Genomic DNA, 15,572 nt, shown 5'->3' with positions numbered 1-15,572 from the left:
TAAGAAGCAAGGGCCTGTAGCATGCCTCCAACATACTGAATATTAAAGGACAATAAGTTCTCCCTGGCAGTGATTGCAGCAATTGAAAGTTATATTTTCATATCTAGTATAGGGATGAAATCATCCAATATTTTTCTTTGTAGCAAGTAAGGCAGTTGGTGAAGACTCAGAAAATGGATTATCAGGTGAGCTTTCTGTACAGGTAACTGGATCCAAAATGCGTAGAACCGTTTCAGCCATTTTTTCTGCTGGGGTGCTGTAGAATTCAACCGTTGATGGAATCTTTTTTTGACCATTAGAGCCAACATTTCCCAGAAGATGAGCATTTACAGCTTTACATTACATTACATTACATTAAAATTGAAACTAAAGTTCATGAGAAAATAACAAAATATTCAAGTCATCAGAAAATACCATAAAGTAAAAAAAAAAAAACAAAAACTAAAGAAATTTCAATCACACATAATACATTAAGGATTTTATATATGTATATATAAAACATGTATGACACATATACACTTAAAACTACTACAATTCAATAAGATACAATAATAGAAAAAGTGAGCAAAAGACTTGAGTAGGTGTTTTGTAGAAGAAATATAAATGGCAATGAGGTATACGGAAGAATGTTTAACTTCATTAGCAATCAGAAATATGAAAATTAAATCCATGCAGAGATAATCATATTATAACCCACTAAAAATGAGCATAAACCTCCAGGCCTATTAATATCCAAAGGTGGTTGATGGGAAATGATGAGAACTTACATTTTACTGAAAAATGATGTGGCATTGCCTGGAAAATTTAACATGCTTGCCCTCTAGGTCTTAGTGATCTCCTCTCAGGTAAGAAACACTTGAAAATGGGTACGATGAGGCATGCATAACAAAGTTCCTAGGAGCACTTTTCATAAAAGAAAAAAAATCTGAACAAGCCCAAATTTCACTGACAGCAACATAAGTCAATTATGGCTGAGTCACACCACGGAATATCGTATCTGAGGGAAGTGAATCAACAACAGTACATGTAATAACAGAGATGAAACACAATCTTGTCGTGACAAACAACAACTGCTGAGAAATATGTAGACTCTAATTTAAATACATCTCCAAAAGAAGCAAAAGTAAACTGTGTTTATGTCGAAGTACATACATACTTGTTTAAGCTATTTTTTAGAAACAAGGAGATGATGAGCACAGAATGTGAACCATGATTCCTTCTGAAGGAGAACACGAGCGGTGCATGATGGGGAGGAACACACACAAGGGTCAAGTGTTGACAGCACCCCGCTTCTTACGTGTGGTGTTAAGTGCACAAATACCCAGTGTAATTTGATTTTTTAAAAACTATTTATTAAAAAATACTATTTATTCAGGGGCGCCTGGGTGGCTCAGTCGTTCAGCATCTGCCTTCGGCTCAGGTCATGATCCCAGGGTCCTGGGATCAAGCCCCATGTAGAGCTCCCTGCTCAGTGGGAGAGTCTGCTTCTCCCTCTCCCGCTCCCCCTGCTTGCGTTCCCTCTCTTGCTGTGTCTCTCTCTGGCAAATAAATAAAATTAAAAAAAAAAAACCTACTTATTCATACGCAACAATAAAATCACAAAATGTCTAACAGTTTATATTTGATTTCACAGACAAATAAGGAACCACTGGCAGTTGTGAACAGGGCAATACTATTAGAAACGCTTGTGGTGAGAAGATTCCTACGCCAAGTTGCCTGGAATGGCTATGGTGTCCCTGCCTGCCTCTCTGCGTCAACAACAATGGTGCTCCCTGGGACTTGGCCCTCCACTGTATGTAGGAGGAGCTACCCTGCCTATATCCTTCAGACACCAAGACTAGCCCAAAGATACTAATCCACTCATAAATATGACTACTTATCATGTACATCCTGGGCCTAGGAGACGTTCAATGATGCTTCAAGGGGATAGGAATCTCTATCTGTGAGCCCTGTGCTTTTGTCCAGAAGGGAAACATGGTACAACCTCCAAACCTGAGTCCTTAATGCCTAATCCCTCTCATATAATCTTATCCCTTTTAGTAATAGCCCAGGGGTTGCCTCCTAGTAGGAGAAGTCCAGCTTCTCGACTTGTGCCAGCATCCAGTTTCACTCACGCAAGTCATCCGGGATGCAATGTGGAAAGATGTCGCCTGACACAGAAGGGGAGGCAAATGGGGCATGGTCACCTTCAATCCCTTACCTTTTGCTGGGACAGTGATTTCCAAATCACTTCTCTAAATTTTAAAACAAGATCAGAGTCGACCCATCAATGCACCCATTAAATCAATGGCTCTCAATCTTGCGTTCCCAAATTGAGAATCACCTGGGGAACTTAAAAAAATACCAGTGGGTCATCCCCCAGGAGATCCCGACTCGATTGCTCTGAGTTAGAGGCCCTTGCCACAGATGGCTGAGAACGTCAGAGAGACACTGACTTCATCACTTAAATCACACACATATGTATTTCAATAAACCAGGGCTACATTAAACATTTGGCGCTCATCTTTCCATCTACTGTTTCTCAATAAAACTGTTTAAACATACTTTAAACTGTTAAACATCAGTTTGAAACTCAAAAAAAAAAAAAAAGTTAATGTCAACACACCTCCAAAGTACCTGCGTAGGATTTTCTCCCCTATCCTGGCTGACAATACTACAGAAGTCTTCCTTTCTGCTGGGTTTGAAAAAATAGCATTGGGTGATGACCAGGGATTTGGAGATCTAAAACCTGACCACCATTTCCAGCAGCAAGAGCCTTCACTGACAATTGCTAAAAAAAATAACCAAACCCGGGGCACCTAGGTGGCTCAGTCGTTAAGCATCTGCCTTCGGCTCAGGTCATGATCCCGGGGTCCTGGGATCGAGCCCCGCATCAGGCTCCCTCCTCAGCGGGGAGTCTGTTTCTCCCTCTCCCACTCCCCCTGCTTGTGTTCCTGCTCTCGCTGTCTCTCTCTCTCTGTCAAATAAATAAATAAAATCTTAAAAAAAAAAAAAACCGGAATATTTTCATACCTAATCTCCAAGAATCAGAAGTTTCCTAAACCCTGTGTGTTTAACACTTCCCCAGCAAAGTGGCTTGGATATGAATCATCAACATGATCCAGTCACCCAAGTTTCCAGGCTCCAGCTCAATCACAGAGATTGCTTTTTGCAAGTTATCCTGGCCTTCGGAGGTGCAGAATTCACTTGAAAATAAGGAAAAATAGGGACTCCATGAGAAGCAGCAACTGAAGCCTTCAAAATTATACCCAGTCGCTCTCTTTGAATGCAGATTTATAGCCTTTTGAGGGTATCACTAGCATACGGCTACCAAAATCAAAAGCTCTCTTAGAAGAAGCACAAGTCAAATGCTTATGCACATTTGAAATCTGCCCCACCCAGTGTCCTCAGAGTGTCCAACTATTACATCCACTTGAATAACCACCTCATAATGGGCCCAGCGGACTATTCAAACTGGGAAGTGTTACCTTCTCACCACACCTGAAAATCCAGCTTTACACAGGGAAAAATGGAAATTGGAAGTGATTTATTTACCCAGATAAGAATTCGGAGCTGTGTGGCAAATACCACTCTAAAATCATATCCTTTGCGTAAAGCATAACTCACAGCACTAATACCACATAGAAAATGCAGTTACTATAATATTCTTTCCTGTGTACAGATTTTTAAAATAATGACATTTAGAAAGTATTTAGGACCTACTAGGGATTGATTGTAGTAGATCCTAAATACCAGTTCAGTATTTGTTCATACTGGATACACTTATTACCAAGGATGCAGAAGTAATTGAGACTGGGCGCCTGAGTGGCTCAGTTGGTTAAGCGACTGCCTTTGGCTCAGGTCATGATCCTGGAGTCCCGGGATCGAGTCCCGCGTCAGGCTCCCTGCTTGGCAGGGAGTCTGCTTCTCCCTCTGACCCTCCTCCCTCTCATACTCTCTGTCTCTCATTCTCTCTCAAATAAATAAAATCTTAAAAAAAAAAAATTAAAAAAAAAAGAAGTAATTGAGACAAAAGCTTAAGACTCACCCCAAATTTCCTCCCAACATGAAACAAATCCATAATGGAAACACTTTTTATGATATTAATTAGCTCTGCTACACTGAACTAACCTGAGCCCCTCAAATCAAAACCCTAATGTTCTCTAAGAACTGAGCCAAGAGAGATCTATATTATTTCAAAGGTATTTAGAAAAATATAAACATTTTAAATAAAAGACATCCTTTAACAGAGAGGAAAAATGATCAATAGTCTTTAGTCTTCTGGTATTTCTTTTGAATTCTTTTGTGCCTCTATTGATTACTTTTGTTATTATAGGCCCAGAAAGGAAAAGAGGTAAGAATGACATTGAGAAAGTGAAGATGGATTCATGGGTGAGCACCGACAGAAATGACCTATAAAAGTCAAGAAAGCTACTTTGCTTCTCTAGACTTTGGTTGTTCACGTAAAAATTTGGGCTTTGGCCTAGAAATTTTAGGGTTCTTTTCAGTGATATAATTTTATGATTTTCCTCTACAGAAATACATAGAAACTCGGTGATCAAATTAATGTTTATGAAACATTAAATGGATGGCCACGTAAATGCTTTCTATTTCCTGCTTTTAGGCAGTGCCCCTCCACAAAGCTAGAAGAAGCTTTAGAAGCACAGCTCAAACAAAGATGAGTACTGAACATGAGAAATGACTGGCTCCCGGATCCTTTCAATCTCTTCATAAAATACACCAAGGTCACTGAGACAAACTGGAAGTCAGAGTGTTCTATACAGTGAGTTTTGTTTATCAAAGGTGTTTTATTACAATAATGTGAGAAGACTTAGAGAACCTGGAAACATAAAATTTCATAAATCTGGTTTCTATTGGAAAGAAAAAGTAAGTCACTCTAGCAACCATAAGCCTCTGTACCGAACTGAGCAAAAATGAGCCACAGTGGGGGTGCAGGGGGTTCCTAACTCCTTCAGCCATTTTCCATGCAACCCACTTCGGTTGCTAGAGTTGCTCGTGTATGCATTAGTTTACAACCACTGATTTAGGAGAAACTGATACCTAGAATTAAATTTTTTATGGTGTTGGTACCTTCCTCAAAATGCTTCAGCCAAGGCTTACAAGCATCATTCCTGAAGTCCCACTAACTTGTCCTGAAAATTCTACAGCCACAGTATTTTTTATTGAAGGTTTTAATATATATTTAAAATGCCAAAAAATGCTTCCCAAAATGATAAAAATACTGTGAAGAACCAGAGAAGGAAGTGACACGTTGAAGCACATGTGGTCTCCAACTTCCCAGGCTCATCACACTGCTTAAAGGAGAAGGGAATTTTTGAGAAGTCTTGAGGAAGAAACAGACAGGGGGGCCTGGGTTGAGCACCCAACCCTTGGTTTTGGCTCAGGGTCATCATGACATTAAGCCCCATGTCAGGCTCCACATTCAGCAGAGAGTCTGCTTGAGATTCTCTCTGCTTCCACGCCTATGCTCACACACTCTCTCTCTCTCTCAAATAAATAAATCTTAAAAAAAAAAAAATACAAAGATTTGGGGGTTAGACGAGAGATACCATGGAGAGAGAAACAGAGTACCTAAATTAAGAAGTCAAAATTAAATCGACATCTCAAGTGTTATTAATGCCATTTAAATTAATAGCATAGAACTTTCATGATCTAAGTTTACTATAAGGATGATACATGACATTCTACTAATATATAATACATACGCAGACACCCATGCATTAAAGCACTTATCACCTTGAAAATTATTAATAACTGGCTTTATAAGTGATGGTCTTCTCTCCTGCAGGATGGGATATGATAGTGCTGTCTTTCCGCATTGCCATTCCAGAGGTTGAAATGCATCTCAAGCTGTCTGTTAAAACTTGAGAAAATACTAAATGGGTTGTGTGGGTTTTCTTTTTTTTGCTTTCTCTTTGCCCCAATGTAAAAAAAAGACATTAATGACAAATCTTTTATTCAGCTTTATTTCTTTAAAGCAAACCCCCAAATACATCCCACCCACACACCTCACACTGACAAAACCTGTGGAACTCCTGATTGTTTTTGTTTTTTCCCGTAAGGGAAACAACTTTGGAAATCTGATGCAATCAGTGTAGCTTCTGGTCCCAAGACTGAGGGAGATACAAGGGTTGCTGGTTTAGATGCAGGAGAGTTAAACTTTTTCCAGCCCCTCTCAAATAGCTTATAAAATACTTACATTTGCCTGGCAAAGAATTTTATTCGGTGGTCTGTATTTTTTGGGCCCTATCTCTTTTTTTTTTTTAAGATTTTATTTATTTATTTGAGAGAGAGAATGAGATAGAGAGAGCATGAGAGTGGGGAGGGTCAGAGGGAGAAGCAGACTCTCCGCCGAGCAGGGAGCCCGATGTGGGACTCGATCCCGGGACTCCAGGATCATGACCTGAGCCGAAGGCAGTCACTTAACCAACTGAGCCACCCAGGCGCCCCTCTTTTTAATTTTTTATTTTATTTTTATTTTTTTAAAGATTTTTTTTTATTTATTTATTTGAGACAGAGAGAATGAGAGAGAGAGAGCACATGAGAGGGGGGAGGGTCAGAGGGAGAAGCAGACTCCCGGCTGAGCAGGGAGCCCGATGCGGGACTCGATCCAGGGACTCCAGGATCATGACCTGAGCCGAAGGCAGTCGCTCAACCAACTGAGCTACCCAGGCGCCCCTCTCATCGTGGTTTTGATTTGTATTTCTCTTTTTTTTTTTTAAAGATTTTATTTATTTATTTGAGAGAGAGAGAATGAGAGAGAGCACATGAGAGGGAAGAGGATCAGAGGGAGCAGCAGACCCCCTGCCGAGCAGGGAGCCTGATGTGGGACTCGATCCTGGGGCTTCAGGATCACGACCTGAGCCGAAGGCAGTCACCCAACCGACTGAGCCACCCAGGCGCCCTGGGCCCTATCTCTTTTTAAAGACAGGCTGGAAAACTCTTAAAGACACACTGATGAAAACTGTTATTGGAAGTCCAATTGCCTTGTGCTACGGCACAACCTTCAAGTACAAATTTAAAGACTTTAATCTTGTTTTACAAGTGTACACAGAAAGAAAAAATACAGCATGTACACTCAAAATTAATAATAAAGACAATGTATTTAGAAAGCCACGAAGATGGAGGAGCTAGTATTCTATTTCTAAAAAGCCTGGCTTATAATGGCATCTTCAAAAATAAAACCAGAGAACTCATTTGTGATTTCACCTACTTTAATGAACACCTTCACTCCTTAGATTAAGAAAACGTTATTGCTTAGCAGGTTCCTCAGAATATGTGACATACAACTTACTCCACACCACACTATGCCATTAGCGATATATTCGCAATTTTACTTCCCTCCAAGCACTTCGGACACATTTCCCAGGCAGGGCCATTTCTGTTTACAACCACGAGAAACATAACACAAACAGACCAAGAAGGCAACACGGGTATCATCCAAAATTTTTATTCACGTATTTCTCCTTCTTCACACATGCTCACGCATCCGCAGCCCTGTCTCAAGTGCAACATGAGCAAAATGCTGTATCGTCTGGCTCAGGTCTAATCAATCCATCTGGTAATAAAATAGAATTACATGCTAAAGAAGTCCAAAAGGCCCAGAAACCATTTGGAGACTCAGCTTCTAGGCCTGGTACTATTTACTGCTACCCGTCCGGCCTTGGTTGAAGAATCTCTAAATCTAATTTTATCATCTGTTCAAGATCAGGGTGGATGTGAAAATACAAAGCAATCACACTTGTAAACATCCCTTAAAAGTGCCAAGTTCCATGCAAATGAATGATTACTCAAAACAGTCATCCATGAGAGTATCACTCTTATACTTAATCATCTTTTTCGAATAGTCTGTCTAGGAATGTAGGCTTTCCAACCTATTAAGGGAAAACATATATATATATATATATATATATATATATATATATATATAAAACCCTCATACAGTTATTTAATTCTTTGGCAATTAAATTTCCCTGAGTTTATTTTATCACAGTACTGAATAAGTTTTAGAAACTTTCACCTAAATAGTATTTATACCTTAACATAATGAGGTTGGAGTAAAAAATATTGGTTGGTGTATGCTATTGGACAATGACTGCCAGGGGCTGGGTGAGTAACAGTAAGCATAATGGGCCCTGTCAAGGAGAGATAACTAACTACCTTGCCGCAGAGAAAGACAGACCCCAAACACGTACATGATGTTCTGACAACAATAATCCAGCTGGTTGGGAAGCCTCAGTATGCTGTATGAACAGTGCTCTGTTTTGGGGTTTTTTTTATTTTTTTGGTTTTTTTGAACCAACTGGTTTTACTCTACCTCTTACTTAACTATGGCCTCATTCTCTCATTATCTTGAATTCCAGATCATTTCAAGTGCAGGTCAGTCAAGAGATACGATAGAATGAAGGTGATTGAGAGGAGTAGAAAAGCTTCTTATTTAATAAAAATCTGACTTTGGGCAAACAGCTCAACTTCTGGGGGACTCAGTTTCCTCTTTATTACATGCAATTAATTAGATGCAAACATCAGTCCTTAATTACTTCAAAATAGAATTCAAGACTTTTTTTTTTTTAAGATTTTATTTATTTATTTGACAGAGACACAACGAGAGAGGGAACACAAGCAGGGGAGTGGGAGAGGGAGAAGCAGGCTCCCCACTGAGCAGGGAGCCCGATGCGGGGCTCGATCCCAGGACCTTGGGATCATGACCTGAGCCGAAGGCAGACACTTAACGACTGAGCCACCCAGGCACCCCGGATTCAAGACTTTTCAAATATTGCATCTGTCTTTACAAATGCTGGAAGAAAGACAATTTATCATCTCAGAATGGAGCTCCTGAATGTGTTCGTTTTATGAGTGGCTGCATGTTTGTCTGAGTTAAAACTGACATTTGTGTTTACCTAGTCTTCTACTGGCATTTTAAAAATAGTCTTACACTGTATTCCACTTCATACTGGCTTGCACGTGAAAAACAATATTGAAAATACAAACTCTGAATTACTATCACATGTGGCCCTGCTACTTAAAGATGGATGGGGTTCGTGGATGGGGTCATCTAGAAGCTTATCAAAAATGCAGAATCTCAGGCCCCTCCCCAGACTAACTAAATCAGAAGGTGCATTCTTAGGAGAACTGCAGTGATTTGCATGCACATTAACATTTGAAAAGCACTGATTTGTAAGTTTCAAAGATATTACCAGTGAAGCTTCCATAACCCATGATCATTTGGTTTCCCCTCCTCTCCTCATGGATTTTATTAAATTAAATTCAAACAAAGATGGTAACTACTAAATAAGTACTGTTGCTAGCAGAAGCCACCAATCCCTTTCACACTACTTCCAACAACACATGCACAAATACATTCAGAGGCAAATTTCTCATCCAGTATTTAGAAAATAAATTTGCTTTTATAGTAAGTTATCAAAATCTGTGAATGATAGTACACACAACGTAGCTACGCTGGTGTTAGTTGAGCCTTTGAAGTATGCAGGATGCTTTCTTCCCATGCCTGCCTGCCAACCACGTACCTGCTGGAATTTCTGCAGTACCACTTTCCCTCGGACTCACCTGATTTGAGAAATTACAACGTTTGATTTTAGATAACAACAAAGCATCTGCGAAATTCATTCGTATTCAAGCTCCGCATTGCTGCAGTGACGTTTACCCTACTTGATTCCTCCCAGCCTTAAAATGCCAGCTTGGGTTGGTGGGATATCTGCGCGCCAAGTCTCTCTTCCTGGGGAGTAAGGCTCTTTCACACTTTATGAACCAGAAATTTGGGGACAGAGAGTCGGAATCTGCATTAAGTGAAGCTGGCCTTGACCTCACTTGGAAGACATCTTTTGTTTTTTCAGTTTCCTTATTTATGAAGAAAGGAACTGGTCATAGAGGAAGAATTCAGGCCTCACCTTACTCTTGTCTTGTTAGAAACAGTATCGGGAAATACTCTTGAGTCCTGTAGCGGTCCGATATACCGGAGAAGCATCACACAGGTGGGTTGTTTCTACTCGAGCCCCAGAAACACAACTCAGGACTTCTGCCCCTAATTTCTATGTCGGTGAAGTCGGTGGGGAGGGGCAGGTGTTGAGCACAGAAGACGCGGTTCACACCCTGTCCTGCGCACCCACACCCGCTTTCAGAAGAAATACTGCAAAAGCACAGCGGAGTTCACGGTGGATTTCTAAGGCAGTCCAAAGTGAATACATTAACATCCGCCTAATTCTGAAAATTATCTACGCACAGCATGAGTATGCGCACAATAAGGCCCCACAATGCAATGTGGCACAAACAATTAAAAGTTCTTTCCAAAGCGGAAATGCAAAATAGAACGAATATCTATTTTCTGTAAATGAATCTAGCCATCTGCCTCGAAAGAGCTGCAGCAGGAGTACCCCAAACAGCAGAAACAGCAGCCTCTGGTGTTAACAGTCTACTCTCAAATCTCACGCTCCACATTTCCCCGGCAAACAAGGCTAAAAATACAAGACATGCAACCAATAGTCTCTTGGGATCTGCCATTCCATGGATGGCGTATTCAATCAGAGTAATATTTTCTGCTGAAATTCAAAATTGAAAAAAAAAAATAAAGCAAGCTATCATATTAGAAACTGGCGTTCAGATTTTTAACTGTGAATCCAATCCCAAAGAATATTAAGCTGAATGGTGAGAGGGTGGTTGTTTCCACACAACATAAATCTCTGAGATTTATCTGAATATATTTATAGATTTATTGAAGCTACTCCGAATCCCTCTACAACTCTCACAGTGATAGAGAAATTTTTTAGTCCTTTTGTCACCAAAATATAAGGGTCACTTTATTTTTGGCATAGTTTAGAAAACGGTCCTTGTTGTGGGCTCTGGAGCAGGACAGTGTAGGTTCGAATCCAGGCTCCTCCACATACTAACTCTGTGACCTTGCGCAAGTTATTTAATCCCTCTTTGCCCTTCGTTTCCTATATTAAAAATGAGAATACAACTCACCTCAGAGTGGTATTTTAAGGACTAAATGAGTTAACATACGTAAAGTGTTTAGAATAATCAATGGCACACACTAAATACAATAATTGCTATTATTATTTCGCACTCAAGGCTACAAAAATGACTTCTCTGAAGGAATAGGCAGAATATAAAGAGCGGTAGCAACATGATGGTAAGTTCTCACGCCAACAGGGGCCGTTTAGCAAATGAGCGGGGTGAGCTGGTCAGGGTCTTCGCCTAGAGTTTGCAGCTCTCATTACAGGAAAGTTCCCATTGGTTATTCAGTCATGCCATTAGTTCATGAAGGTATCAGAAGGAGGAGGACAGAAGAGAAGACAATGACTTGGCTGCTCAACTAGCACTTGCCTTAATATGGGATTAGGATTAATGGCAGAAGCACAATCAAGAGGCATCCCCATCAGGACTTTCTGTGAATGTGTGTGCCTGTCCATTACGGGGACACCTGTATCCCCACTACCAACTTCTTTAAGAGGATGTTCCAGAATACATCTTTCTTTGTAAATACACCTGTCTTTGGGATTAGATGTGAATGCATGTAGCCTGGGTCTCTAGCCGTCACATTAAAAAAAGAAGAAGAAAAGGCATAAGGGAGTGGTACCAAATATTCACTAAATCCTGTACAACTAATTCCTTGAGAAACCTTTAGAGTTGGCAACATTTTAAGCTGGGTACTATATATAGTAGAAGGAGGACAATAAAGTCATTGAGACGATAGAGAGAAAACTGCTTCCCTAACTAGTAAGACAGCAGGGTCTGGAACTACCTGACCCACCCAGTCATACAGTTCTGAGAGCCCAAGGAGGATTCCTGGCCCCGTAGCTTTTCCCCTATGGGCCACCACTTACAGAACCATACACAGGTCACTCAGAGAGTGAGGAAGGACATTTATTTTTCATAGTGAGACCCTGCAAAAGAACAACTTTCTTTCTAAGGGCCAAATCAGAACAACAAATCTCATCTTAAGAACTAAGATACTCGAAGACATTTCTTGAGCAGAAAAGAAGGTGCCACGGGACTGTTCAAGCTGAGAGCACAACCCAAGAGTGAGAATAAGACAATCCTGGAAGGAAACTGGGAGAAAAGACACTTTCCTCATAGCACTCTGGAGGGACAGTTTTTTTGAGGAAAAGGAGCAGAATGGGAAAGGCCGGGGGGGGGGAAGGAGGCAGAGGCATATAAAGTTCATTAAGAAGGAAATGACTAAAGATTTTAAAATATATGAACCAGATAGATAAATGGATTTAAGTATGTGTAAACCGTCTGACCCTATTATGCCCAGAAAATAAATGTGTACTTCTCTTGCCCTTAATGCATTACTATAGCTATTATAAGGAAGATGTCGTTGTCCGGGACATTTTTTAAAGCAAGGAACTTTGTGGAAGTTTAGCCTATCTAAGATTACCTCCCTCCCTGCCTTTAGATGAGGATATCTTTATGTACAGTATCTAATACAGGAATCACAACCAGATTTACAGCACTACTCTTGTTTTTCAAAGAACAAAAACAAATCAACATGACAACACAATGTAGATTCAATTAGCACTTGGCAGGTCATGAATAACTTTTAAACAACCTTCTTTTAAGTTGGAAAGTGTTAAAATATACAGTAATCATGGCACCAAAGTGCCTTCCTTACAGTGTGCCAGCAGCCAGGAACATAAATCTGAAAAGATAAGTCCTGCTTGCAAAGGAAGGAACCAGAACTTTGCTCCTTGGGCCATACCAGTTTCTACGGGCAGTCCCTTGTCCCAAGTTATCTTCCCCTTCCAGTATGTTCATTTAAAGCCAATTACCTGAAATCTCCCTCTGATTTTCAGACGGTTTTACATTAAGTATGGAGAAGAAAAGGAAAAAAAAAAAAGTTGGTGCACTCATCTTGCAAACAAAGCGTAAGTCATTATAAAGAAAATGCTACTGAACTGTTAAATATTCTTAGATCACAAAGCAAACGGCATAATTCTATATCCCCTGTTGTTTGGGGGGGGGGCAGAATACCTTGGTTCAAATCAACATGAAAAGGCTTGCAAAAAAAACCATTTTGTTGGATAAAGAACAACCTAGGGTCAACCCCACAGAGTCTGGTGAGACGACTCAACAAACATGCCACAAGGTTCACCTCATCTTGCTTTTAATGAACGGGCACCTTCCCAAGCTGGCAGAACTTAAGTAACATTGAAACACACCCTTTGTTCTGAAAACTCCCATGGTGCCCACCTGTCCAAAGCCAGATGCATGCAGCTTCACAGGTTCCAGAGCCGGCTTACAACTCATTCCCTATTGAATCTCGGACAGATGCTAAGGAATGGTCTTCATACCCCCACAACATAAAATACTACAAGGGAAATATTAGGCAGATTTACTGCTCTGCTCCATGTGTCTTGAACATTACTATGATCTGTGCAAGACATTTTGTTGTAAATAAGCCTGCAGAGTGTACAGTATGTTTTCTAGGAGACCTTTAAAGAACAGCTTGCAGACAAGAGGTGCTAGCCTTAGTTTCACAGCCAGCAAAACTCCATCCAAGAGGCTTCTGGCATTTCCCCACCTCTTGTTTGGGGCTGGCTTCAAGACAAGTCCACCAACCAAATTCCAAGGGGTCAGTACATGGAGGCAGGCACTCTTAGGTATTTCCACATCAAATAGCAAGTGGGAATTCAGACATTTAGATAATTTAGAAAGGAAAAGGCTTGCTTTTCCCTGTAACAGTGTATTAAAAACAACTCAGAGCAAAGTCAGCTTTGCAAGAAGGCATTCTCCATAGTAAATTAAATGGCTGAAGCTTATGCTTCTTCCAGCAAGGGAAACAACTATGCTTCACCAGAACCCAGAATGTGCAATCACGAGGCTCATTTTTAAACCTTTGCTGCTTTTTAAAAAGCCTGCTCCACCAAAAACAAAACAAAAAAAAAAGGGGGAAAAAAGTTTTCAGGAAATTAAATGCAAATAGTCAATGAACAGGATCATAAAACAGAAAGCCTCTTATCTACCTTTTTCTTTTTTTTTTTTTAATTCTTCATTCTAGGCACCCTGACTGCTTTTAACACACCGTTAGCTTTTATAAAAATTAGATTGTGTTGGTTCTTTTATGATCGTCGCCAACCCCTTCCACCCTCTTCTGTCTCCCGGCTACCATTATGTTCAGGATAGCCAAGAGAGTAGAAGGTGAGGTGGTCAGCTCAGTCCCCCTCTCGCCAGACAAGCGATAGGTAAATTATTCAGTGCAATTACATATTCTAAAACCTAATGGATGGCACACAGGGAAGGAGAAAGGTAAAGATGGGCAGGAAGGAGAGGCTTCGGGATTATTTCAAAGGTAAAGCCGTAATACTCAAACTATGTGCTGAAATTGCTTCTGATCATCTTCAAAACAAGTCGGTGGGATTTATCTTTAACTTGATGCTCACGGTTCTCGTTCACAGTGGAGGTGAAACCAGTTGCGAAATTTCACTCTACTGGAGTCCGGAGGATCCAGGAAAACTGGGTTTACGTTTCAAAGTCAGCAAGAAGCGGCGGTTTCCCCGCTGCTCCGTGGAGCCCTGCCCTCGCTAGCTCCCTAGCTGGAGTAGGCACCCGGTAGCGGGAGGAGGCGCCGGGTGAGCAGCCTCGGGACAAACGCTTACCCCGGCTCGGCACCGCAGGCGCAGCTAAACGCGGATGGTGCACACAGCTCTCCCGGGCTCCCGCACACCGCGGCCTCCTCGAAAGCAAGCCCAGTGCTGTTTAGGTCCTCGGGCTAGTGTCGCCCGTGGGGTGCCAAGCTCAGCGGACTTTAGCTTGGGTGCTGCTTCCCAAAGGAAAAAAGCGCCCTCTCCATTCAAGCCCACCCTACAGAGACTCCCATCACCCCGCCCCTCTCCCAGAAACTCTCGGACACCACTATGCGCGCCCACCCGTGGTCTCTCGCCTTGGAGGCAAGTGGCGAGGGCAGGGGAGAGCGAGACTGGGGTGAAGAAGTGGGTACTCCAGTCTGCAGCAATTGGGGAGGGCTCGGAAAATGGAGCAGACGATGGGCGTCAAGGGGTAGGGGCCCCGATCACAGCAACCTGTAGGATTGCGGCTGATCGCAAACTTGGGGTGGAAGGCAGTGGTCCCCTCCGAGGTCCTCCGCCCGATTCCCACCCTGTGGGGTCCGCGCGTAGAGATGCAGGGCGCAACTTGGGAAGCCAGCGCCATGGGTGCGGGTCCCGCTCGGTCTCGCCATCGCCCCCTCGCCTCTTCCCCAGCCCCGCCGCCCGCTCCGCCCGGCGCTTACCTCGGGCAGCCGCAGCCCCCGCCGCCCAGAAGCAGAGCCCCAGCCACGGGAGCCACCGGCGCGCCCCTCCAGCGCCTCCTCCTGCGGCGGCCGCTCTCCCCATGCTCCTCGCCCCGCTCGGAGTCTGGCTCCTCTTCCACGCCCCGGGCGCCCGGGAGAGGAACGGCGAGCTTGGGACCGAGACAAGCGGGTCCCGGAGGTCTTCGGCGAGTGACTGGTCCACGGCGGCTCCCTACAGCCCCGGGGCAGGGCGCCCGGAGCCGCCCCTGGCCGGGCACCGGGAGCCAGCACGCGCCCCCATAGCCTCCCACGGCGGGGCGAA

At 42.4% G+C, this 15,572-nt stretch overlaps 1 protein-coding gene across 1 annotated transcript in view; it reads right to left on the bottom strand.

Annotated features, from left to right (window-relative positions):
• The window catches only part of UNC5D (unc-5 netrin receptor D), a 526,408-nt gene extending 511,055 nt beyond the window's left edge, over window positions 1-15,353 (bottom strand). Inside the window, exon 1 of the mRNA XM_021681506.1 lies at window positions 15,251-15,353. Within this exon, the coding sequence (XP_021537181.1) occupies window positions 15,251-15,353 (103 nt within the window). The remainder of the gene's footprint in view (window positions 1-15,250) is intronic.
• Window positions 15,354-15,572: the final 219 nt, after the last annotated feature.

This window comes from Neomonachus schauinslandi, chromosome 2, assembly GCF_002201575.2.
Source record: "Neomonachus schauinslandi chromosome 2, ASM220157v2, whole genome shotgun sequence".
Classification (NCBI taxonomy): domain Eukaryota; kingdom Metazoa; phylum Chordata; class Mammalia; order Carnivora; family Phocidae; genus Neomonachus; species Neomonachus schauinslandi.
This window is presented reverse-complemented; position numbering and strand designations above follow the sequence as displayed.